The following is a 24,298-nucleotide window of genomic DNA, read 5'->3' as shown; positions in this document are numbered from 1 at the left end:
TAGTCCAACCGCTTGCATTTTGACATGGGGGGGAATTTGCTGCATCTCCTTTGTACTACTAGCCTGTGAGTTCGGGATTTTTCTTGATTTTTTTTTTTTCCTCCCATCCTGTGCTTGCACCCCTGCGGGAGAGTGTCTGTGCCCCCAGTTGAGAACCACTGCCCTAATTCACTGAGTTACTGCCATGTTATTGATCTATTAGATATTTGCCTTAATGTGCAGTTAAACAGACGTACCAAAGTGACAAGTGGCTGTATATCGGTCCCTCTAGAAAAATGCGGACAAAAATCTTTTATTATTTGGGCAAAAATCCTTGATTATGTGGACAAAAATCCTTGATTATAGGCTGGATGCATGGTTTTTATGGGATTTTATGTTGTGAGATTGTGGGAATTTGCAAAAAATGCAATGCGAAGTTGCAAAAATATGCAGGAACTGGAAAAACATGCATTTCAATGAAAAACACTGATTCTTCTCCCACACCCAGTTCTAACTAGACTAAGTGAAAAATTTCTAATTACATCCTATGATAAGCAAACATACAAGAAGTAAGCATACTCTCCATCACAGAAAGTGCTGGTTTTGTTTTAGGTCTTTTTTATTTTCTAAGCATGACTCAAACATGGCTTTAACATTCCTGAGTCACAAGTGTCAAAAATGTAATAATTGCTTCCTGCTTCACAAAAGTGAGGTAGAACAGGCCATCTGTTTCAAGGCTATTATAGCCTTTATGTTCATATAACATAATTATCACTGCAGCAGAAACCATTTTCAAATGTTTCACACTGGAAAAGTGGCTCTCCAGTGTTGATTTTCCTTTATGTTCCAATGTACAGTTGCATGGGATGCAAAATAGTATACTCCTGCTTTCATGTAGGACATTGCGAGACTGATTTGCTTTGTCTTTTGCAGATGTTTTTGTGGGCAAATGAGCTGCATTTTTCATCATCTTGTAGGATTTTTTTGAGGCTCAGAGTTAGTTTACCTTATGTGGATACACCAGCTGATGACATTGCGCATTTCATATTACATCAGAACCTGAGTAAAGTTATAATACAATATTTTTTATGAAATCATCATGAAATTATGCGAACCCCATATATTTCATGTATTTTGTGTGGAATTATGCTATTATTGCAGTGAATATGCATTATTTTTGAAAAAATGTGGGCCCCTGCATAATGTGTGCTATTTGCTTTGAATTGGATTATGCAATCGCATTGTCATGTTTTTCTGGAGGGACTGATATATTGTTTTCTTTGTTGCTCTTTGTTGAATCGTTAGTAGTTATCTGTGTTGTGGGCTGATAGCTTATTGTTGTTCCAGAATGTATCTGTGTAATCTGTAAATGCTAATACTGTCATTCAGGACCCAGCATGGCATCATCCTAGTTTTTTTTTCTTGTTTTGTGTTTTGTTTTTATCACAGGAATTGAAAACTAGACAATTTCCACACGCGGAAATCGTGAGAGGGGCTCGGGGGTCATGGGGGGGGGGTCGTGGGGGGGGGGGGTCGTGGGGGCACACCGTCGGCTCTATTCCAAGGTTGTTCCCGCTCGTGATCACAAGGTCGCGTCCACGTCCAGGCCCAATCGGCGCACAGCCGAGGCAAATTTCCGGGACCACTAGATGGCACTATCAATTGGATTCAGTATCGCTGTGTCATTTTGTTCGAGGCAGGAACAACATCAACCAGGTCAAGCTTGGTGCTGATCGGACCAAAAATTACTGAGTTACCGTGCGGGACCACTAGGTGGCACTGTGGGCCAGATTCAGTATTTTGTTCAGAGCAGGAGCAACATTAACCACATCAAGTTTGGTGCTGATCGGACAAAAAATGACCGAGTTACCGTGCAGGTGGCAGTATGAGCCTAATTCAGTATCATTTCATTCAGTCAGTATTTACACCTTGCCCCCTCCCCCCTTCTTAAATTCTACCTATACCCCTGCACCAATGTAATTTGACATCTGCCAAGGGCCTTACCCACCAACACAATGGCTATATCACAGGGCTAACATCATGATTTAACCATATTGGGAGAGCCATACTATCGTGTAAAGTTTTCTCCATCAATCAATCAATCAATCAATCAATAATATCTATACATTTTAATATAATGTTTATGTGTATGTGTATTTGTATGTTGTATATATTGTAAAAAAAAAAAAAAAAAAAAAGTGTCTGATATTGATAATTGAAATTTAAAAAATTATTTGATATTTAATATGTATTAAATATTATTTATTTAGTTTGATATTTACTTTTGTTGTCCATCTGTGACGTTGCCATTTGCTGCCATTTGCCAGTTGACGTTTGTCAAAACTCTTGTTTATTAGGTATGATAAAATATTTTTTTCCTCTAACCAATTATTAGGTTGTAAAATAGAGGGTATAAAGGTTTACACTGATACATTTTAGGATGATAATGTCGTAGAAACTTTACTTTTGAGAACTTTGTTATTCTTGCAAAAAATAGACATACATTTTTTTGTCCAACCGTGACGCAGTAGTTTTTGATATTTTTTCATTTAGAAATATTTGAAACTAAATTTGGCCCTTTGAGTATGTTTAAGATGGCATTTAGACCTTTCCAATTATGTGTAATATTTGTCTTAAACTTGCCTGGTTCAAAAGTTATGAATCAAAAAGTAGTGGGCTGTCCATCTGTGACGCCCTTGACCTCACCCAGTAGTAGTTTTTTCACTTAGTTTTTATGATTAGAATTTCTGTGAGCCTAAATACAACATTTTCAATCTGACATATATATATTTACAGGGTGGGGAAGCAAAATTTACAATATTTTGAGGCAGGGATTGAAAGACAGTGTATGACCAATTAGTTTACTGAAAGTCATGAGAAGTTATTTGCCACAAGAAAATTTACATAATAGAAAATGTTTTTATTCTATGTGTCCTCCTTCTCTCTCAATAACTGCCTTCACGCGCTTCCTGAAACTTGCGCAAGTGTTCCTCAAATATTCGGGTGACAACTTCTCCCATTCTTCTTTAATAGTATCTTCCAGACTTTTTCGTAATAGTTTTGCTCATAGTCATTCTCTTCTTTACATTATAAACAGTCTTCATGGACACTCCAATTATTTTTGAAATCTCCTTTGGTGTGACGAGTGCATTCAGCAAATCACACACTCTTTGACGTTTGCTTTCCTGATTACTCATATGGGCAAAAGTTTCTGAAAAGGTATGGATAATAGTGTTAGGTATGATTATGACATCAGTATATGTTTGGTTTCAAAACAACTGACGTAGTACCTGCTGAGAAAAAACAACTAAATGTTCATTGTAAATTTTGCTTCCCCACCCTATAAATGTATATGTACATATACAGTACAGGCCAAAAGTTTGGACACACCTTCTCATTCTTCGCATTTTCTTTATTTTCATGACTATTTACATTGTAGATTCTCACTGAAGGCATCAAAACTATGAATGAACACATGTGGAATTATGTACTTAACAAAAAAGTTTGAAATAACTGAAAACATCTCTTATATTCTAGTTTCTTCAAAGTAGCCACCCTTAGCTCTGATGACTGCCTTGCACACCCTTGGCATTCTCTTGATGAGCATCAAGAGGTAGTCACCTGAAATGGTTTTCACTTCATAGCTGTGCCTTGTCAGGGTTACTTAGTGGAATTTCTTGCCTTATTGATGGGGTTGGGACCATCAATTGTGTTGTGCAGAAGTCAGGTTGATGCACAGCTGACAGCCCTATTGGACAACTGTTAGAATGCATATTATGGCGAGAACCAATCAGCTAAGTAAAGACAAACGAGTGGCCATCATTACTTTAAGAAATGAAGGTCAGTCAGTCAAGAAAATTTCAAAAACTTTGAATGTGTCCCCAAGTGCAGTCGCAAAAACCATCAAGTGCTCCAACGAAACTGGCTCACATGAGGACCGCCCCAGGAAAGGAAGACCAAGAGTCACCTCTGATGCTGAAGATAAGTTCATCTGAGTCACCAGCCTCAGAAATCGCAAATTAACAGCAGCTCAGATTAGAGACCAGATGAATACCACACAGAGCTCTAGCAGCAGACACATCTCTACAACAACTGTTAAGAGGAGACTGCGTGAATCAGGCCTTCATGGTCAAATAGCTGCTAGGAAACCACTGCTCAGGAGAGGCAACAAACACAAGAGATTTATTTGGGCCAAGAAACCCAAGGAATGGACATTAGACCAGTGGAAATCTGTGCTTTGGTCTGATGAGTCCAAATTTCAGATCTTTGGATCCAACCGCCGTGTCTTTGTGCGACGCAGAAAAGGTGAACGGATGAATGCTACATGCCTGTTTCCCACCGTGAAGCATGGAGGGGGAGGTGTGATGGTGTGGGGGTGCTTTGCTGGTGACGCTGTTGGGGATTTATTCAAGATTGAAGGCAACCTGAATCAGCATGGCTACCACAGCATCCTGAAGTGACATGCCATTCCATCCGGTTTGCGTTTAGTTGGACCATCATTTATGTTTCAACAGGACAATGACCCCAAACACACCTCCAGGCTGTGTGAGGGATATTTGACCAAGAAGGAGAGTGATGGAGTGCTGCGCCAGATGACCTGGCCTCCACAGTCACTGGACCTGAACCCAGTCAAGATGGTTTGGGGTGAGCTGGACCGCAGAGTGAAGGCAAAAGGGCCAACAAGTGCTAAGCATCTCTGGGAACTTCTTCAAGACTGTTAGGAAACCATTTTTAGGTGACTACCTCTTGAAGCTCATCAAGAGAATGCCAAGAGTGTGCAAAACAGTCATCAGAGCTAAGGGTGGCTACTTTGAAGAAACTAGAATATAAGAGATGTTTTCAGTTATTTCACACTTTTTTGTTAAGTACATAATTCCACATATGTTCATTCATAGTTTTGATGCCTTCAGTGAGAATCTACAATGTAAATAGTCATGAAAATAAAGAAAATGCAAAGAATGAGAAGGTGTGTCCAAACTTTTGGCCTGTACTGTATGTATATATATATATATATATATATATATATATATATATATATATATATATATATATATATATATATATCCATGCATTCTCTTCCGCTTATCCGGGGCCGGGTCGCGGGGGTAACAGTCTAAGCAGGGATGCCCAGACTTCCCTCTCCCCAGACACCTCCTCCAGCTCTTCCGGGGGGATCCCGAGGCGTTCCCAGGCCAGCCGAGAGACATAGTCTCTCCAACGTGTCCTGGGTCTTCCCCGAGGTCTCCTCCCGGTGGGACATGCCCGGAACACCTCCCCAGGGAGGCATCCAGGATATATATATATATATATATATATATATATATATATATATATATATATATATATATATATATACACACACACACACACACACACACACACACACACATATATATATATATATATATATATATATATATATATATATATATATATATATATATATATATATATATATCGTCACACACAGTTTCAAAAAATCAAATGCGTGTAGATTTTTTCACTTAATCTACTCTTTACATATTGAACCACACTGGGAACATGAAGAATAATCAACATTAGCCTCTTAACAATTATTACCAAATGTACTAATGCCCTGTTGCTACAGTCATTCAAGTCAAAATAGTTTCATGTTGCTTTCATGTTGAACTAGCTCACCTTGTCTGCATCAGTGCAGGGTGAGTGGTTTGCTGCAGGATGACTTTCTCTGACAGTTTCTGGAATGTGTTTCACAAATTACGTTTAAGCAGGCAGCTAGGATGGATGATAGCCATTGTGAAGGCAAATATCATGACATCTGGGAACTATCCTCTATGCTATAGATTATTATTTAACATGTAGCCAGCATAAATGCTTAGTAGGCTATTCATTGCATATTTGCTTGCCTCAAATCAGTAGCCTGCTGTTGCAATCTTAGCCTACCGTTACTTTATTTATCCTTTACCTTAACCCTTTCATGCAGGAATTATGGGAACCTTCATCAAGATTTTTTTCCTGAGTGTTTTTATTCCTCTTTAGGAATGAAAAAAAATGTGATTTTTATTATTTATTTATTTATTTATTTTATGAACCTATTTTTCACAGAGTTACAAAAATGTCCACTCAGTTGAACACCATGCGTTTAATTGTTGAAGCTCAGAAACATGAATTTACTGACATACTGTGTGAAAACCATGAAATAAAAACATTTTTAACCTCCTGAGACCCAGCAATGCATTTTTGTCCTCTGTAGGGGACAAAAGTTTTACAGTTTTGCTTGCTGTCCATTGCAAAGAACATTCCATTAAAAAAAAGTAAATAAATAAAAAATAATTAAAAAAAAAAAAAATGTATCTGAAAAACAAACAAAGACACAAAAAACTGTTGCATAATGCAGTTTCCAATCAAGACAAATGTTTAATGGAAAAAAGCTAAATTTTTCATTTTCCTGGGTCTCAGGAGGTTAATTCTGCTAATCTGATTTTTTTTTTTTTTTAACATTTTAGCATACTATAATACTACACTGTAATGAATTTTACCGTTAAATAACAGTAAATTACTGGCAGCTAGAGTTGCCAGCATGCTACTGTTATTTTACAGTATCTCTACTGTAATCTACAATTACAGTTTCTTACTGTAAAAAGTATTACGGTACTGGGCTGTAAATAATGTTCCTTTTACAGTAAAATACTGTTAGCCACAGTTGCAGCATTTTACAGTAACTACCGTATTCCAAGAAACAGTATATTACCATAATACTATATTACCATACATATTTAATGTAATATTTATAGTATAACACAGCAAAAAGCTAGGATTTTAACATTTCAAATTACATTTTAAAATACAAAATCATGAACATTGCTAGAAAAAGCTCAAACAAGAGATGACCTTATAACATTGAGCTTTTATTAAATTCACTGCAACAGCAGCAGCATTGTGATGAAGCTTGGTTGGAGGCCTTCACAGACAACATGGCTTTCAATGCTCATCATCCAACTTCCAGATGTGACTTCATCACCTGCAACTGATGGAGACAAGAACTGAGGTTACTTTTTTCGTGCTTTATTTAAATTTGGTATCATAAGTTATACTGCTATTCTTGTCTTACGGTGGTAGACACTGTCATGGAAAGACAAAAACAGTTATTTTATTACTCAGATATAGACAGACAGCTAATAGGCAGACTGAATGACAGACAGACACAGACTGACACACATCCACACATAAACACATACATACAGACACTTACCCTGCAGTATTTGTCTGGGACTGGCTGGAGGGTCAGGGTGAGCTCAGTATCAGCTGCAGTGGAAGACATTTGGACAATGGGAGATCACTGATGAATGACATTGTGTTTACAGAGCTGTAAAGCATGCAGACATTCAATAATGCTACACATCCTATACAAACTGCCCAACAAAGAGGGAAAAATTAGCCTTAGTCACTTACTTTTCTTAAAACAGTGGTTAATTATCTCATTTAACATGGATGTCCAAGTTAGTAAATTCCACTTTACAGATTTAATGTCTTAGAAATGTAACCCAGAGGCAGCCAAAACCACACAAACTGACTGTTTAGTTTAACTGTGTCCACTTCACAGCTAGCTAGTATGCTTCAACTTACATTAGCTGCATGTTAGCTACATAAGGCTAACACCCCGAAATATGAAACAGTATTACACCGCCTGTTACACCGCATAAGTTGCATCCGGTGTGAACACGGTTTATGGAGGCAATTTAATGTTTAATGAACCCAAAATGCCACAGCATGGTGACAGTTCCACTGATAAAATCACATTTACCTGATAAATGACCAACTGGAGCAGGATGGAGCAATGGCAATGTAGGTAGAAGGATGAAAGCATCAGGTGGCCTCTGTTCCACTGCTGGATGGTCTATTCTGTATTTATTTTTTTCCTTCTGTTTCATAAAAGAACCACTAACCTTTGATGCAGCCAGTCTATAGTTAACATTCGTTAGATTGAATCTTTTTCTAAATGAGCTGGTGGGACTTGATGCCAGATGACTTTGTTCAGACCAGTTCTGGGCGGACAGCAGTGGAGGAACTGAAGAAAATACTGGAGAATACTGTCACATTTTACAGTAGCTTACTGTTTTAAATTTCCTCCTTACAGACCTCATTATTTACAGCATTATACTGTATTTACAAATAACAGTATGATACTGTACAAAATTTACCTTTTTTTTACAGTAATTTGTTACAGTGTAGTTATTACTCACTCAGATAATATGCAAAAAATAAAATAAAACTTTAAAAACGCTGTTAATTACAGTCTAATAACAATTAGTAATTGATTTAGATAAAAGAACAGGAAAATAACAGGAATGTCAGTGTATGGGATGATGCATAAGCATCCACTTTGTTGGTTGATATGGAACTAAAACAACAAAACCCATGAATATACAAAAGAAAATCTATAGAATAACTGTCCACTGTAGTGACCACTATGCATGAAAGGGTTAATAACAAAAGCCTCATTTGAAAGTGTTGCTCTTGCTTTGGATTGCTTCTGTTTATATTAGCAACGATAACGGAGGAGTTAACGGCACCTAATAATGCCATTTCATCTTGTGTGTTTAAAAGTTTGTGTTCACCTTTCTTTGAAAAGAAGTTGGTCAGAACTTGACTTCCTTCATTTTGCCTTCTCTTCCTTTCTTTTCATTCCTTTCTTTTCTGAAATCCAAACTTAATTTTTTAAAACTGTGACATCATCATAAGATTTCTTCTATCATAGAGATGCAACGAGTCACCGTAGCCTAACAAGCAAAGTGCGTTTCTCAAACTCTGTGTGGAGTGAACCATTTTGTGCTTTTCTCAATGGGTGTTCACAGAGTAGTGACAGCAGTCTGTACTTTTATGGAATACAATATTATACCAACTTATAAAATCTAATGCGTGAAGCTTGCATATAAGTCGGTATTTATCATATAATTTAGTTGAAATACAGGAAAAAAAAAAACTTTAACAAAAAAATCTTAACTTCCCATGGGCCCCCCTCTCCCTTGGGCCCCCCACAGCTGTGTAGGTTAACAGCCCTGATCAATGGCTGCGCCAATGACCCTTAATAGACCTGTCGTTGCCACAGTGACGTTCAGGCTGTTTGGGGAAAGTGGGCTCAGAAGACACAGAGACGGGCAGAAAGAGCTCTGGAATAGGTCCGAAACATCTGCTCATTATGGAAAAACCGTAAAAGATAGGTGAAAACTAAAGTGATCATGACTGGGACGAAGAGCTCAGGAACACAAAGATGTGTTTTTCTTCCTTTTACTGTGAGAAATGTCAGAGTTACAGCAGTGTAAAAACAGTCAACTTATCAGGAAAACAACAATCTGTTTGTATTGATTTGAATACAGGAAGAGGAGGGGGAAGCCTCCATTCTACTGCCTGCCATTTCACTTTGGAAAGAGCTAGGTTTTCAAACTTTGGTTCATATGAAGCCCAGGAACTGTGACTACATTTTTGGAGAGAATCATTTGCCTCCTATGTATCGGTTGGCCGGGAGGATGAGTTATCCACAAAATTTTGAGGTGATTTTCAGCTGTTTTCACACTCTAATGAGATTGGTATGCCAGGAATGTGTGCTCTGTTTTGGTGTTTTCTGACAAATCTGACACTTTTCTAAGACCCATCTATCAAAAACAGTAAACCTCATCCTCAAACAAGGTACATTTCTGTGGAGACGACAAAAATACCTGCGTTTTAAAGTTTAAATGAAGTCTGTAGGTCAAAGTATGGCAAAGCAGCAGCAGTCAGAAACAAGTGGATTTTTGTGGCTGATTTTTTCCTCTCCCCATTCATTTCTATGGGACTTTTTTTGCATGTTTTTTGCCCATAACTCTGCGAAAAATTAATGAATCTCTACCTTGAGTCATAGCACACTATTCCCGATGAAACTGCACATTTTGATGTATTAATTGCAGGGGTCCTCCCAGCGGATTAGGCTGAATTAATCGGTGAAATCTTGTCCGGAAGATGAGGAATAATATGTGACTGAAAGAGGCGATAGCAACAATAGGTGCTCGGGCCTAGGGCCCCGAGCCCCTAACAAGTGGACTTTTCTGGCTGATTTTTTCCTCTCCCCATTCATTTCTATGGGACTTTTTTTGCATGTTTTTTGCCAATAACTCTGCAAAAAATTAATGAATCTCTACCTTGAGTCATAGCACACTATTCCTGATGAAACCACACATTTTGATGTATTAATTGCAGGGCTACTCCCAGCGGATTAGGCTGAATTAATCGGCGAAATCTTGTCCGGAAGATGAAGAATAAGTTTAAACGCACGGAAAAACAATAGGTGCTCGGGCCTAGGGCGCCGAGCCCCTAATTAAATATATAAATAATGGAATGTTTTTATAACCCTGTAAAATAACAAGCAAAAATTGGAAGAAAATCTGAAAATACAGGTAAAGGCCTCTGCAGGCACTAAATACTGCCACACAATTCTAGTGGGTCAGGTTATGATTGAGAGGAATTATTATTGTATGAGCTAGCACAGTTACAATTTATAACAGTTTGCATGAGGCACAGGCTGATTACACTTTGAAGAGCCAGTGTTATTTGATTTAATTCTGAAAATATAAAATATATCAAGGTTAATATCAAAGTGAAGTCAATTTAAGCTGTCCATTTCTACTGAGACTGAATTAGTTCAGTCATCACTTGCCCAAATACAGATGCGTTTACTCCCCCTGGCCCACCTCTCTGCTGTAGCGGAGTATTTATGATTACTAGACATACAAGATGATTTCCCCTGTAACTGTTAGTGTAGCTCAGTGTTTCATTAATACAAATTTGCATGACTCATACACACCATTACCATAATACCATTTGTCTCTCCCCACAATGTTATTCCTCTGTCCTGCATCATTCATTAATTACTCAAACATTTCCAGTTATGTAAATTATGTGATGACATCATTTAGAAACTTCTAGTGACTTTTAGGACAGACAATAGATGATTCCTTACTGAGGAATTAAAAACACTGAGGCAGACAAAGTTGTAAATGGAATGATCCTGGATTGGTCACAGTCTTTGTAAGATAGCAGACAATAACAACACCAACACATCCACTTGGTACAGCCCAGAGTGGCCCAGAGATGCAACAGATCAAAAAATTATCTATATAAGAAAAAAAAGAGAACACCCCAAAAAATTATCCACTATAAGAAAAAAAACATCATCCACCTTTTCATTTAAGAGGGCACTGTTTACCCGAAAGGTCACTTGCTTTAAAATTACAGCCACTACAAAAAAAATAAAAGCGTAGGCTGAAAATTTGTAAGGCTTTCAGCTAATGTGGCTAATGCTAAGTAGTAACCCAATGGAAGTGGAGGTTGGTGTGCTAAAACTCAAGTTATTTCTTAAATATAGTTACCTTTGTTTATTCTATGTACACTGGGGCACACATTGATGTGGCCTCAGCCACTGTTGACAAGTAAACCGGAAGAAACTATACACAAAATGAGTCACTTTAAACCGTTTCCAGGTCATGCATGAAAAACCCCTATTGTGTGATTACAGTGTTGAATTGTTCAACTGCCTGGCATTTAATATTATTAGGCCCTTTTCCACTAAAATACCAGGTAATCTGTGTGCTTTGTGTTTCCATCACGCAGAAAGTTCAGGGTAATTTATTCAAATCAGGTTGATGATGTATAGGGAAGCAGTAAAAGAAACTGCAGCATTGTTCATGTACATTCAGAAACTAAGCTCGAACACAATAAAATGACACAGTACTTAAAGTGGACAGTTTGGGTTTAACGTTTTGCTGGTTGATGAATCACTTGATCCATCTGGAGTACATTTTAAAGAAGATAGCCATCATAACATCCTTAATTTCTATTTGAAAAAATAAATAAATAAATACACACACACACACACACACACACACACACACATATATATATACACTACCAGTCAACTGCCACAGGTTAAAAAAAAAAGAAAAAGGTAAGGTTAAACAAAACTGTACATTTCAGAATTATACAAAAAGGCGAACAAGAAATGGGTTAACAACTTAAAGCAGTTCTGCAGCAATGGAGGTTGACCTCTGGCAGTTCACCGCTTACCTTTGTACCATTTCAAGCTGTTGGACTTGAACTGCTGGAATTTCAATACAAAACTGGAAAAATTGGGGCGTTCTAAAACTTTTGACCGGTAGTGTGTGTGTGTGTGTGTGTGTGTGTGTGTGTGTGTGTGTGTGTGTGTGTGTATAGATAGATAGATAGATAGATAGATAGATAGATAGATAGATAGATAGATAGATAGATAGATAGATAGATAGATAGATAGATAGATAGATAGATAGATAGATAGATAGATAGATAGATACACTACCAGGCAAAAGTTTGGACTCACCTTCTTATTTAAATGACATGAGTTGGACCACAGATGGCCAACAAGAGCTCAGCATCATTTGGAACTCCTTCCAGACTTTTGGAAAACATTTCAGGTGATTACCTCATGAAGCTCATCAAGAGAATGCCAAGAATGCACAAAGCAGTAATAAAAGCAAAATGTGGCTATTTTGAAGAATCTAAAATATAAAACATGCTTTGAGTTTTGTCACACCTTTTTAAACTACATAATTCCATATGTGTTCATTCATAGTTTTGATGCCTTCAGTGAGAATCTACAATGAAAATAGTCATAAAAATAAAGAAAAAACAGGTGAGTCCAAACTTTTGCCTGGTAGTGTACAGTGCAAAAGTCTTCAGCTAACATAAGGTTTGCTTTTTCAGTAAAGTTCTAATTTCCACACATATACATTTGTCAGCCTCTGTAGTAGATCCAATGTGGATATATGTGAAGTATGTACAGCAGGAAAAATAAAGGTTTCTGTGAATAAACAGCTTCTATAAACCACAGTGGTAGTATTTATTTATTTATTTATTTATTTATTAAGATCCCCATTAGCTGATGCAATACATCAACTACTCTTCCTTGGGTCCTCCCATTCCAAACAGACATACAGTATCCATTTCCAAGCATAAAAACAATTTGATTCACCCTGATATTTCCTTCTTAAGAACACTCAACAGTCAAACACAACAACATTAACAATAATAACAATACTACGAGATCAAATTAAAAACAACACAAACAAATAAACAAACAAAACAAAAACTAAGTAATAATATTAAATAAATAAACCTGATTCTAATTGTGTGCGTGTGTGTACATGCATTTGCTAATATCACGTTTATATCTACATGTCTTCTGAATTGTTTACAGATGTTGGGTTATTTGATGTTGCTTCAGTTGTCTTTTAAATCTCGCTTTTGTTTGTTCTTTAGTGATCTGTTCTGGAAGTTCCATTCCACCATGGCTCGATATAGAACTGTTCTTTGCATTGATTGTGTTCTTGCTATAGGAATTGTATAGCAGCCTCTGGTGGCATGCCTTGTGTGGTATGTATGTACAGGGTGAGTCAGAAAAAACGCTCTTTCCATTTAAAGAAATTGTACTGCTAAAACGGAAACACTGATTTTTCTTTTGACCATACAGTCATATTGATGTGGTTATTGAGCATGTCTGGTGATGTAGTCATAGATTTATTGCATTGCATAAGAGAGAGAAGGTCCATTGTTTATTGGGCACTGAAATACCTGCCAACACAGTGTATGCCACAGTGAACAAACTTGAAATTGACAACAGTTACAGGAGTCGGGGCTTTGCTTTCACACTCAGGACATAGGCCTACATGACAGTGCCCAGGGAGTTTTCATCATTGCAAGACCACAGCGATTGCAGGTATTATTTCCTCATCGAGTTGTCTGTTTGGGTCAGGAGAGAGAGTGGCCACCTAGATCCCCGGACTTGACCCCCCTTGATTTTTTCTTGTGGGGGTATCTTAAAAACCGTGTGTATCAGACTGTTCCACAAACTCTTCAGGAACTCCGAAATCGCATCACGGCTGAAATCCAAGCCCTACGACGAACACGAATGGCGAGAAGAGCTGTGTTAGAGATGCGACAACGAGCACAGATCTGCATCAATCTGAATGGTAGCCAGGTTGAAGGTCGTGCCGGACGACTTCGTTGAGACAAAACATTTTGATGGCGAGTAAACATGCTGTAATGGTTGACAATTTCAATTTCATTCACGGTGGCATCAACTGTGTTGGCAGATATTTCGGTGCACAATAAACAATGGACATTCCCTCTGTTATGCTATGCCATAAATCAATGATTCAATCGCCAGACATGCTCAATAACCACATCAATATGACTGTATAATCAAAAGAAAAATAAGCATTTCCATTTCAGTGGTACAATTTCTTTAAATGAAAAGAGTGTTTTTTCTGACTCACCCTGTATGTATGTCAGAGCTATGTCTCAGTTGGCTATATAAGCAGTTGGGGCTTTTTAACATATTAATATTTCTAACAAAAACAATCAGTGATGCTGTCAGCCTCTCTGTGACTTTCCTCCAGGGGAGCTTGACATGCATTTCATTTACAATAGACCTTAGTGTGCATCGTAGGGCCAGCCGAGCTGCTCTATTCTGAGCCATCTGCAGCTTTCCTGTCTCCTTCTTACTTGCACCTGACCACACCACTGAGCAATAGTCTAAATTTGACAACACTAGAGTTTGAAGAACTTGCTTGGTCAGTTGTGGTGTCAGAAAAGCCAAACACCTTTTAATAACAGATATGTTCCTTCCCATCTTCCCAACAAGAGCATCTATTTGTCTTGTCCATGACAAATTACAATCCACAATAACACCCAACAGCTTTGTTTCTTCCACCTGTTGAACAGCTGTATTGTTTAGAATCAAATTTAGCTGTGGTTTAGATCTCAGTGCATAATTTGTACCCAATAGCATGCTTTTAGTTTTTGATATATTTAAGACTAATTTGTTGCTGGTTACCCAGTCTAATACTATTTGCAATTCTTCATTCAGGGTTTTCGTGATCTTGTCAGCTGTTGGTGCATTAATGTATATTGTTGTATCATCAGAATACAGAGACATATTTGCTTTTTTAAGAGCAGATGGAAAATCGTTGGTGAAAATAGAGAACAACAATGGACCAAGCGAACTCCCTTGTGGAATTCCACTTTCAACCACTCTAGCTTCAGAGAAGCTCCCATTGAAAAAAACTCTTTGAGTTCTGTTCGATAGGTAACTTTCTATCCATGATAGGGCTGTTTGTGTAAAGCCGTAATACCTCAGTTTATTTAGTAGTATTTTGTGGTCCACCACATCAAATGCAGGACTAAAATCTAACAATACTGCTCCCACTAGGTTCTTTTTATCAATTGCCTTCAACCAGTCATCTGTCATTTGTGTTATTGCTGTGGCTGTTGAGTGATCCGCTCTGTAAGCATGCTGGTAATCACTTGTCAGATTGTTAACAGAGAAGTACTTTTGTATTTGTTCAAAAACGATTTTTTCCAAAAGTTTGTTAAGCACAGGTGATAGGCTTACTGGTCTGCTGTTAGAGCGTGTGAAGGCATTTCTGGTGTTCTTTGGTAATGGAATGACTTTGGCCTCTTTCCAGGTTTGGGGGCAGACATTACATTCAAGACTTAAGTTGAAGATGTGGCAAACGGGAGCAGCAATATGACTAGCGATACACTTCAATAGTTTTCCATCTAAATTATCTATCCCAGGTGGTTTCTCATTATTGATGGACTGCATTAATTTTTCCACCTTTTCTATACTTACTTTACACAGTTTAAAGGTACAGTTCTTATCCTTCATTATTTGTTCTTTTATGTATTGATACGTTGACTCACAGCTGGATTTTGACATTTCCTGCCTTAGTTTACTCAATTTGTCCATGAAGTAATTATTAAAATAATTAGCAATGTCAAGAGGTTTAGTCATAAATTCACCTTCTGATTCAATGAAGTATGGTGTTGAATTGCTTTCTCTGCCCATTATATTATGTAGTGTACCCCAGAGCTTTTTTCCATCATGCTTCATGTTTTACAACTTAGTTTCATAATACAGTTTCTTCTTTTTCCTGTTCAATTTGGTCGCCTTGTTTCTAATTTTACAGTATATCTGCCATTCTAGTGGATTGCCAGCCCTAATTGCCGCCACCTTGGCCCCATCTCTCTCATCCATACACTTCTTTAACTCCTCATCAATCCACTGTGCACTCACAGCCCTGACAGTAAGCTTCCTGACTGGTGCATGTTTGTCAACCACATGACACAGCAATTTCATAAAAACATCCAGTGCAGCATTTGGATTTCTCTCTTTACACACATCAGTCCAACATATACATTTTACATCATCCACATATGACTCACAACAAAATGATTTATATGATCTCTTGAATACTATTTGAGGTACAGCCTTTGGTACCTTGGCTTTCCTGGCTATGGATACTACATTATGAACGCTAAATCCAACAGGTACAGATACAGCCTTTGAACATAGTTCTCGTACATTAGTATAAATATGATCAATGCATGTGGATGATGTGATTCCTGAGCTATTAGTGAAAACCCTTGTTGCGTGATTTACCATCTGATCCAGATTACAAGAGTTTGTTACACTATGAAGTTTCTTTTTCAGTGTACAGCTTGATGATAGAAAATCAATGTTCAGGTCTCCCAGTAAATAAATCTCTCTATTTTCATCACATACTTTCTCAGTCATTTCACACAACATGTCTACGTATTGACTATTTGCACTTGGAGGCCTATAAGAGCATCCCAGTAACAGAGGTTTAAGTGAGGCAGGTGAACCTGCAACCACAGTGTCTCCACAGCACTTGACATCAAATCCTCTCTTCTTTTAACAGGAATGTGACTTTGAATGTACACTGCCACTCCTCCCCCATAGGTGTCCCTATCCCTTCTATAGATGTTATATCCACTTATTGACACTGAACCATCCTCAAATGAGTCATCTAAATGAGTTTCTGATATGGTCAAAATATGAATTTTATCTGATATCAGCCAATTCATGATGTCCTGAACCTTATTTCTAAGACTACATACATTAATGTGGGCTATTTTTAGTCCTTTTTTGGGAAGTTTTTCAGATACAAACATAATACAGTGATGAATCAACAAGAGTGTTTGTGTCTGTGTGTGCGTGTGTATGTGTGCGCGTGTGTGCGTGTCCACCAAGTTATACCAAGTTACGAACCCATTTTGGCTTGTTGCTCCCTTCTCTCAGTCTTTTGGGAGGGGGAATGGACAATAAGTTTGTCATATCTAATGAAAGCAATGTTCCCTTTGCTCCTCTCAGCCTTCATGGCTGGGATGAGTTCTTTCCTCTTTTGTCATACTGCTTCGGTGTAGTCCTCGTTAAGGAAGATGTTAGTCCCTTTCAGTTTATGGCGTCTTCCCAGTACTGCCATTTTATCCTGAAACCAGAGGAACTTCACCACGATCTGCCTGGGTCTGTCCCCTGAGTTGGTTCCTGTTCTGTGGGCCCGCTCCAGCTTGATCCTCTTCTCATCCATCTGGAGCTTCACTGCAAGCACATCACGGACCTTGTCCTCTAATTCCTCCCAGCTCTCCCGTGGGGACTCGGTAATGCCATCAATGATGATATTATTTCGTTTTGATTGACCTTCTAGGTATTCCGCTTTGCCGTTCATTGTTAAGGCTGTTTCACACACTTTTCTGATGTCTGTGTGTGCCTCTTTGTTCTTATTAGTTAGCTCTTTTCCGGTTTCTTTTAGTTCATCCACTTCCTTTTGTGAAAACTGCAGACTGGTTTTCAGGTCATTGCACCTCTTTAATCATTTCATCCATTCTCTTGTTAGTGGAGTCATCCAGGATTTGCACAAAGCTCTTAAAGTTGTTTTCTTGCTGCTTTAGTAGCTTCTCATATGCTTCTCTCTGTTGTTTAAGCAGGTCGTGCACCAGCGACAAACTGACATAGTCCTCTCCTTTCGGAGCGATGGCAGCTCCTGTCGTCTCCTTTCTCAACTAGTCCACAGTTCACGGGAATATACCCGAGCAGCTTTATCCCAAAGTTTTTTCCGCTCTGTTCATATCTCCTGGCGTAAATCATACACAAAAACTTGGTTAGTCTTCTCTTCTCTATTTAATGTGACCTTTGTACTTAACATGTCTTTAACCCTCACATTCAGATAATATGAGATTTATTGCATTAATTTTGTGGTGTCTTATACCATGTTTCATTCAACACGTCAGATGTTCCTGTTTATGCTGCTTCTTGGGGTCAGAGGTTACACTAAATTGTCACTTTAACCTTTAGAACTCATTTAGTTCACTTTTTGTTTACTTTTTGAAGGCTGTGCACATATTCCCTATATTTTTGTGTTGTATATGAAGAAAGGAAAATGAAAAATAAATATATACATACTTTTTTCAACCCTGAAAAAATATAAGATAAGATTGCATATAGTTATATTGCAGTTGGAGCACTTTGAAGGTTTTGGCTATGAACTTCATACTGAGGTTTGGTCTCCTTCCCAGGAATTACTGTTCTGCTCTCCCTGACTGTCTTTATGCTGCTAGTTGCAGAGATTATGCCCGCCACGTCAGACTCCGTGCCTTTAATAGGTAAGCCTAAAGGGATGAAATTAAAAGCAGTCACTAAGGGTGTCAACTACTATCAGTGTGGCGATGTGGCTGAAAAATTATTCATGTCATCAGAGGTTTTCTTACATCACAGTGTGGCTAATTTCAAATAGTTCCAAAATTCAAATAACCTTGTTATTGCTAAATATAGATTTTTTTTGCATATTTGGTAAAAACAAACATAATGGTCTAGAAGAAGGAAATAGAGTTGACACCTGTCATTGAAACTGTACTTCTGTGTGTGTTTTTCACTCTTCTAGCTCAGTACTTTGCGACCACCATGGTCATTGTTGGTCTGTCAGTCATCGCTACAGTCCTGGTTTTACAGTTTCATCATCACGACCCTGCTGGAAGCAAGATGCCAAAGTGGGTGAGTGGAATCCGTGGACATATTTGGTTTACAGCTATTGTTTTCATTGCAGTGTGGTATCTGTGATATATGTATATGCCTGTTTGCTGTTTACTTTACCAGGTTATTATGTGCCTTCTAATAACAGTAAAGCACTTTGTATTGTATTGATAAGTATGAAGGGTGCTACATAAAAACATTTTGATTGATTTAATTTTAAATGTGCTGTGCTATGAGTTCACCCTGAATAGTGTATTGTTATTTCTAAGCAGTAGTTTCATAATGAGCGTTCCATTCAGCTGTTAGTCAAAACTATTTCATACCATAGGGGTGTAGAGTAGAGAATATGTACACTTCAAGAGCCCACAGTCCTGTAATTCAGCCGGTCACAATATTAGAGGCTCAGAAATTGAATGTCTTTGTCCTTTGCCCATGTCCCACCTTTCCATCAAATTTCATGAAAATCAATTGAGTAGTTTTATGTAATTACTGCTGATATTCAAACAAATATATAATGCCCTTTTTATGTAAAAATATGTTGATATTTATCATTGAGTACACGGAGCCATTTACTAAATGCAAAGTCATTCTCATAGAAGTTAAAGGTTCAATATGTCAAATTTAGGGGGATTTAGTTACAGCGACAGAATGTAATAGTTGTCATTGTGGTTTTATTAGTGTAGAATCACTGAAAATAACAGCCTTAAATATTTAAAGAGGGGTCTTCCACTGATTCTGTTAACATCCTTGCAATGATAGAATGTTTGGTAGTTTTAAGTTGTAAGAGATTTTTTTTTTTTTTTTTTTAAAGTCAAAAAATAGTATTGATGTTGTGATGAATTTTTAGCAGGTGTTTTGTACATGTACATTTTTGTCATGAAGGTGTGAGAGGGGGGTACATTTGAGGAAAAAGCTTCCAGATAGTGTTTATTTTAGCTGAACAGTCACATTTCTTCATAGTTTGAGTGGATGAAACTCTTTTCAAGGACTTTTTTTTGTAAAATGGAACTTATGGGTTATTTAAAAGTGTCCTAGTCATTCATTGTGTTTTATCCCAAAGACCCATGTGTTCCTCCTGAATTGGTGTGCCTGGTTCCTGCGTATGAAGCGCCCTGGTGAGGACAGAGTCCGTCCCGCCTGCCACAACAAAGCCCCCCGGAGCAGCCTGACCAGCATGGAGCTCAACACCACCGTCTCCCACTCCACCAATGGAAACATGCCCTATGTTGGGCTCCAGGGCCTTGAGAGCCTACCCTGCTCGACCGGAGCCACCTCGCCCGACTCTGGCGTTCACTGTGGACGCCCGCTGGGGCGAGCAGTTGAAGAGGAGCTGCTCCTCTCCACAGGTCAGGGCTCCACAGTGGGCAGCGTGGAATCAGAACTCATCAAGATCCTGGATGAAGTGCGCTATATCACTAAACGGTTTCGTAACCATGATCAGGAGGAGCTGGTGTGCAATGAATGGAAGTTTGCAGCATCTGTCATTGACCGGCTCTGTCTGATGGCTTTCTCACTCTTAACCATCTTTTGCACCATCGGAATTCTCATGTCAGCACCCAACTTTGTCAAGGCCATTTCCAAAGACTTCTTCAGTTGAGGACTTAATCAGGAAATAAATACGCCAGAAAGGAATAAATAACTACATAGACAGAGTAGTAGTAGCTCAGAATGTTGTCATTTGGAAACATATAAATCTGACTCAGTATAATCATAGAGAACTGAAGTTCTGTGACCTGTGACCTTAATTCAGAAAAAAAGATTACTACAGTCGAAGGTGAGAGTAATTTTTTTTATTGTTTAAATTACTTCATAAATTACTCATATGATATTTTTTCAGTTTGAATGATAATTTTAGAAGTTAAGAAAGTCACAGTTTGTGGTAGAGCTGCAGCTATCAATTAATTTTGTAATCAGTTAATCTGTTGATTGTTTTCTTCAATTAAATGATTATTTGAATAGACAAACTAAATAGTAAAAATGTCAGACATGTCAGAAAATGACAACTTGTCCTTTATTCCAGAGCCAGCTGAAACAACAACCACAAAAAGTATATAATAATAATAATGATAATAATAATAATAATAATAATAATAATAATAATAATAATAATAATAATAATAATAATAATAATAATAATAGAAATAATAATAATAACAATAGTGTAAAAGTATATATAAAAGTATCTATAGATACACATAACAAACAAGTCAAATAACATCTATAAACAATATGTGCACTACAGTCTTCCACACATTTGTATCTAACATACTAACAACTTAAGATGGAACTAACATACAACTTAAAAAATAAAGACAAATTTTTTTAATGTTTATGTGAAAGCTTAGAAGATTAAAGGAGTAAGTGATGTTTCCAATGATGAAAAGTGAGCATATATACATTTTCTGCCTTTTTGTTCGTCTTGTGACAACTTGGTTAGTTGCACCAAACATACACACACACACACACACCCTGTAACATGCCTGTTAGCTTCCGTATCCACCCCGGAAGTCGTCACCACATCTGCGTCGTCACCTCATTCGCCCGGAGTTGGCGGCAGTTTGTACCCCCCCCCCCCCCCATATCCGCATTCCGTGGTTGAGTCGGCACGGCACGTAGTTGGAACAGCTCATAGAACAGACAAACAATACAGCAGTTAAACCCATTACGTCTGCTGAAACCGTCATACCGCTTACCAGCTCCATTCATCTCCGTCCATTTCTCCTGTTGGCTCATCATCCCGTTGGCAGTCTCTTCTGAGTTATGCTCCATGTTGTTTATGTTGATCCTGGCATCATGTGCATCACAATTAGAGTCTGCGTGAAACGCAACAGAGGAACCCATGTTTAGTGGCAGTGAAATTAAGCAAAATGAAGCTTCAACTCAGGACAAAATGTGATCAAACAGATTTTTCAATCAATCCAATTCAATTAAGTGATTAATCATTTGAGCTCTGTCAGACTGTGAAAATGTGTAAATATAAAGACTACACACGCTACAAACACTGCAGAGGTGACCTCATTGTAACATTCTTTTTATGATCTGTTAAGACGTCTCTGCAGTTTATTTATGATCAGACTGTTTTGGCATTTGAAGCATTAAACAATCAAGGTAGAATGTGTCAAGGCAGTGGCTGTTTTGCTGTTGATGATGTGCATCACATGCAACAAGAGATGCAGTCCATTATGCAGTTTAACACAAAACTAAATGCTTCTTTACTATTTTTTTGTAATATTTTCATGTTCTTGGCTCATAAAATTATCTTTTAAACATACAAACATCATATGCATAAATGATGACACAGTTCAAACACGATCAACCACATTTTTATCTCTTATCAATGGCCGCTGTTAATGTTTTTCCAAACTTAGGTTCCAAGTGGTGCAGTGGATGGCACAGGACATCAGCACTATACAAACTGAAATGAATATAATTGACTGTTGTGAATAAAAACATGAATATTTACAAGAAATTTTTAGAAATCTAGTTAAAATTGTCAGTGTTACCCCTGGGGCTGGGAAATAATACAAAAAGGTTATCAAGGTAAGAGCTTCCATTATCTGTCTATTGATAATTATCACAGTAAATGTAAAATAATAATTGTTTTATGCCAAATTTCAGGGCTAAATGGCAGAACCCAAATGGTTGTTTGTAGTTTTCAACTCTTATCTTTGATAAGAACATGATAAATACATGTCAAAAATACTTACTTGCATACTTACATACATTACCTACAAAACTTGAACATTAAAACCATTCAAAAACAATTTTAAAAATTTTCTTTCAGTTTTCTTTTCAGAATATGGTGCATGTAAAAAAAAAAAAATAATATATATATATATATATATATATATATATATATATATATATATATATATATATATACATATATATATATATATATATATATGTATATGTATATATATATATATATGTGTGTGTGTGTGTATGTATGTATGTATGTATGTATGTATGTATGTATGTATGTATGTGTATATATATATATATATATATATATATATATATATATATATATATATATATATATATATATATATCATGTATGTATGTATCATGATAATGCTAATGATCACAATATGAAATTATACTGCAATTCATCTCCAAGGAAAATTATCACGAGACATAATCTAAAAAATATGTTTTGATATGATAACATCTACTACTTTTACTGCCCAGTCTTTGTTACAGCTCATGTCATAATAAAGAATATGATATAAATGTTCTGTTTTAAAATGAAAGGGTGTGATTTGATTATTTTACTTATGTGACGTAACCTGTCTGTGTTTTCTTGTTCATTTTGTTAATGTGAAATATTTGACACATGTAGTCGATATATAGAACGTCTAACAAATGGAAAAATTAATCCTCATCATTCCGAACCTTTCCAGTATATTCCAGTGAAACATACTTGTTACATTGCATTTATTCTCACAATGACGTGTGTCTTTTTACACATGCAGATTGATTATTGTCATATCCTGAACCATCTGAATTTAATTTCTTTTTGTTATTTTCTACTCATTTTCTATTATGACATTTTGTACTAAGTGCCATAGGATTCATTAAAAGTACTGATTTTCTTGTCCTGCCCATAGTTGGAATGTAATATTTCACAAATAAATGTATTTTTTGCATCAGAAAATGGTACTTTACATCAGACTTTTCTGTTACTATAAGCAGAGTGTTTTGTGCTTTGGTGCTGGGGTCTGTTTCACAAAGCAGATTCAACAAACTCTGAGTCTCACCCGAACTCTGAGTTGATCTACTCTGAGATAGAAAACTCTGAGTTTTCGGCTCCTGAGCAGCCGATTTGAGTTAGTTTGATCAACTTGGAGTAGTTTCACCAGGAGTTAAGCGCTATAACTGTAAAACTATAAAACAACTACAAAAAGACAGCATCAATGGAGCCCAGATTTGACATGTCACCATAGCAACGGGGCAGTAGAGGGCTGCGGTTTTCACCCCATTAGAATTGGACATCTTAATATGCTCATATAGCAAGTTTGAACAAGTTTTTAGAAAGAAGTGCAACACAGCAAAAGGGAAGGAGACAACGTGGGAGAACACTGGGTCAATGCGTAAGTTTAAATGTAGTCCTTTGAATCACAATAATATTACAGGGAAAAACTGCTTGAATGGTAGTGTGATGTGACTAAAGGTGAGCTGCTGCTGAGTGGATTGAGAACAGGTTTGGGATTGTGAACAGGTGTCTATGATTACCGGAGGGAGAGACTCTGGGTTTGTGGGATTTAAAAGGCACTTGGTTCGCAGCATGCGAGAGAGCTTGTGTCTTGGCACTGTGGGGAAAAAAGCTGGGAGTCGTTTGTGGCTGTTTAGGGCCACCAGTAATGAAGACAGCGAGAATGGGGGTTAGCAGTTCCAGCACTAGGAGGGGAGGCCGGATGCCTCCTGTAGAATAGTTAGAAT

General features: G+C 37.4%; 1 protein-coding gene across 1 annotated transcript in view; it reads left to right on the top strand.

The window, feature by feature from the left end:
* LOC115412256 (neuronal acetylcholine receptor subunit alpha-7-like) overlaps positions 1 to 20,743 on the top strand; it is a 107,983-nt gene extending 87,240 nt beyond the window's left edge. Inside the window, exons 8-10 of the mRNA XM_030124659.1 lie at positions 18,400 to 18,486; positions 18,765 to 18,874; positions 19,914 to 20,743. Of these exons, the coding sequence (XP_029980519.1) occupies positions 18,400 to 18,486; positions 18,765 to 18,874; positions 19,914 to 20,450 (734 nt within the window). The 3' untranslated portion in view covers positions 20,451 to 20,743. The remainder of the gene's footprint in view (positions 1 to 18,399; positions 18,487 to 18,764; positions 18,875 to 19,913) is intronic.
* The last annotated feature ends 3,555 nt before the right edge of the window (positions 20,744 to 24,298 follow it).

Source organism: Sphaeramia orbicularis, chromosome 3, assembly GCF_902148855.1.
Source record: "Sphaeramia orbicularis chromosome 3, fSphaOr1.1, whole genome shotgun sequence".
NCBI lineage: Eukaryota > Metazoa > Chordata > Actinopteri > Kurtiformes > Apogonidae > Sphaeramia > Sphaeramia orbicularis.
This window is presented reverse-complemented; position numbering and strand designations above follow the sequence as displayed.